The sequence below is a fragment of the Cebus imitator genome, unplaced genomic scaffold, assembly GCF_001604975.1.
Source record: "Cebus imitator isolate Cc_AM_T3 unplaced genomic scaffold, Cebus_imitator-1.0 Scaffold805, whole genome shotgun sequence".
NCBI lineage: Eukaryota > Metazoa > Chordata > Mammalia > Primates > Cebidae > Cebus > Cebus imitator.
Genome location: NW_016108120.1, coordinates 132,593 through 134,662, shown reverse-complemented (window position 1 = coordinate 134,662; position 2,070 = coordinate 132,593). Strand labels below are relative to the sequence as shown.

The 2,070-nt window shown below is 65.4% G+C and overlaps 1 protein-coding gene across 3 annotated transcripts in view; it reads right to left on the bottom strand.

Annotated features, from left to right (window-relative positions):
- POLRMT (RNA polymerase mitochondrial) overlaps positions 1-1,812 on the bottom strand; it is a 16,455-nt gene extending 14,643 nt beyond the window's left edge. For 2 of the 3 annotated variants that reach the window (XM_017520131.2, XM_017520133.2), the window contains exons 1-2: positions 1,670-1,812; positions 1,054-1,158 (exon numbers count right to left, since the gene is read on the bottom strand). In XM_017520131.2, coding sequence (XP_017375620.1) covers positions 1,054-1,158; positions 1,670-1,757 — 193 coding nt within the window. In that variant the 5' untranslated portion in view covers positions 1,758-1,812. The remainder of the gene's footprint in view (positions 1-1,053; positions 1,159-1,669) is intronic. The other variant, XM_017520129.2, reaches the window with a different exon arrangement.
- Between the last annotated feature and the right edge of the window lie 258 nt (positions 1,813-2,070).

Below are 2,070 nucleotides of genomic sequence, written 5' to 3'. Positions count from 1 at the left end.
GCACGCGCCACCATGCCCAGCTAATGTTTTTGTATTTTCAGTAGAGACGGGGTTTCACCATGTTGACCAGGATGGTCTCGATCTCTTGACCTCGTGATCCACCCGTCTCGGCCTCCCAAAGTGCTGGGATTACAGGCGTGAGCCACCGCGCCCGGCGCCTTTTTATTTTTATTATCAGTTTTTTTTGAGACGGAGTCTCGCTCCGTTGCCAGGCTGGAGTGCGGTGGCGCCATCTTGGCCCACTCCAACCTCCGACTCCCTGGTTCGAGCAATTCTCCCGCCTCAGCCTCCAGAGTAATGGGGACTACAGGCGCACACCACCACACCTGGCTAATTTTTGTATTTTTAGTAGAGATAAAGTTTCACCATGTTGGCTGGGATGGTCTCGATCTCCTGACCTCATGATCTGCCTGCCTCCGCCTCCAAAAGTGGTGGGATTACAGGCGTGAGCCACTGCGCCCTGCTGGTTTTTTCCCTTTTCAAAGGCTCTCCCATTTCTGCCTTCCACCTGGCTGGCTGATGGACACATTCAGGAGGTGGGGCAGGAGCACCGGTGGAAAGCAAGCCGAGAGAAGGCATACCCCCCCCCGCCCCGCCTCCCTCCGACACCACGGGCCAGGCCAGGTCCGGCCGAGGACCTGGCACCGCTGGACCCGGGCTGTCCCTCACAAGCCCCGCAGTCATCCAGGCTCCATCAGGCGCCCACCCCCAGAGAGCCAGGGCAGGCAAGCGCAATCAGTTCAGGGTTCACGTCCTGGCTTTGCACATGTGGCCTTGGGGGGGGGGGGGCGGTCTCTCCAGACATAACCTTGGGCTTCACCTGTGTCTCTGGAAAGTGGAGTGGGGGTACCTGATGAGGTTCTGGGAAGGGGAGATTATGAGAGCCCTAGGAGCCTGCTCGGCAGGACCGGGCCCAGGAGCGGCGCAGGTTCCAGCAACGCCGTCTGGGCGGGTCCTGGGGCCGGAGAGGCGGAGACCGCCCTCAACCTGTCTGAGTCTGAGCCTCCGCCTTTCCTCCCGGCAGCAGGGTTCGCCGTGCTGCGTCGCGCTCACCCTCCAGCAGCTCCACGTGGCCCCAGTCCTTCCTGCGGTCTTGGTCTTGCTCCCGGGGGCTGGCGGACGAGCTCCTCCTGGGGCCGCGGAGGCCACCGAGGGTCCCTGCGGGAGAGACGAGGGCGGCTGAGGCGGGCCGGGCGTGCGGGCGGGGGTCTCCGTAAGGGCAGAAGCCGCAGGGTGGAAGGGCGAAACCGCGCTAACCGCGGCGGAAGCTCGCTGAGCACGGGCCTGAGGTCGGAAACCAACGAACAGAGCGAAGGTGGAAAGGGCCCCGGCGCGGCCAACACGGGCGCAGAACCGCGGGGAAAGGGCTCCCCGCACTCCAGGTGCGGTGGGTCAAAGGTTAAGAGCCCTAAACCCCACACGGGGGGTCAGGAGGCCACAGAGCGAGTCAAAGGTCAGAGTGCACTGAGCAGACTCGGCCGGGAGAGCGGGCAAGGGCGAGCGGAAAGCGGGGCTCCGTCGACGGACCCCGCACACCCAGCCGCAAAGGGCAAAAGTCAAAGCGCCAAAGGCCCCCCCCGGAGCGAGAAAAGCCAAACATCACGGCCGCGCGGGGAGGAGCGGCCGCGGCGTGACCCCCGGGCTGCCTGGCCGTCTCCCTTCGCTTTACCTTCTTCGGCGGGGAGCCCTGGGCGGCCGCAGGGCCACAGGCCCCGTCCGAGACGCGCCGCACGGCGGCCCCAGAGAACCGCCATCATGCACGAGACTCCGGACGCCGCCGCCGCCGCCGCAGCCGCCGCCACAGCCCGCGCCTGCGCATGCGTCCACCCCGCCTGCCGGAAGTTGTCGTTTCGTGGCCGACGGCGGCCGCAAAGGGACGAGCGGCCGGAAGTGCACCTCCAGAACTACAACTCCCAGGATGCAGCGGGGCCCGGAAGCGCAGAGGCATGCGCCGGTGGAACGCTCGGATTGGCTATTCTCGCTGTCTTCAAGGAGGGGGCGGGACAGAGATTGCCGTGGTAACTGGGGGTGGATTCTCAGGCTGTCTTCGCGAGGACCTCAGCCCGAAAC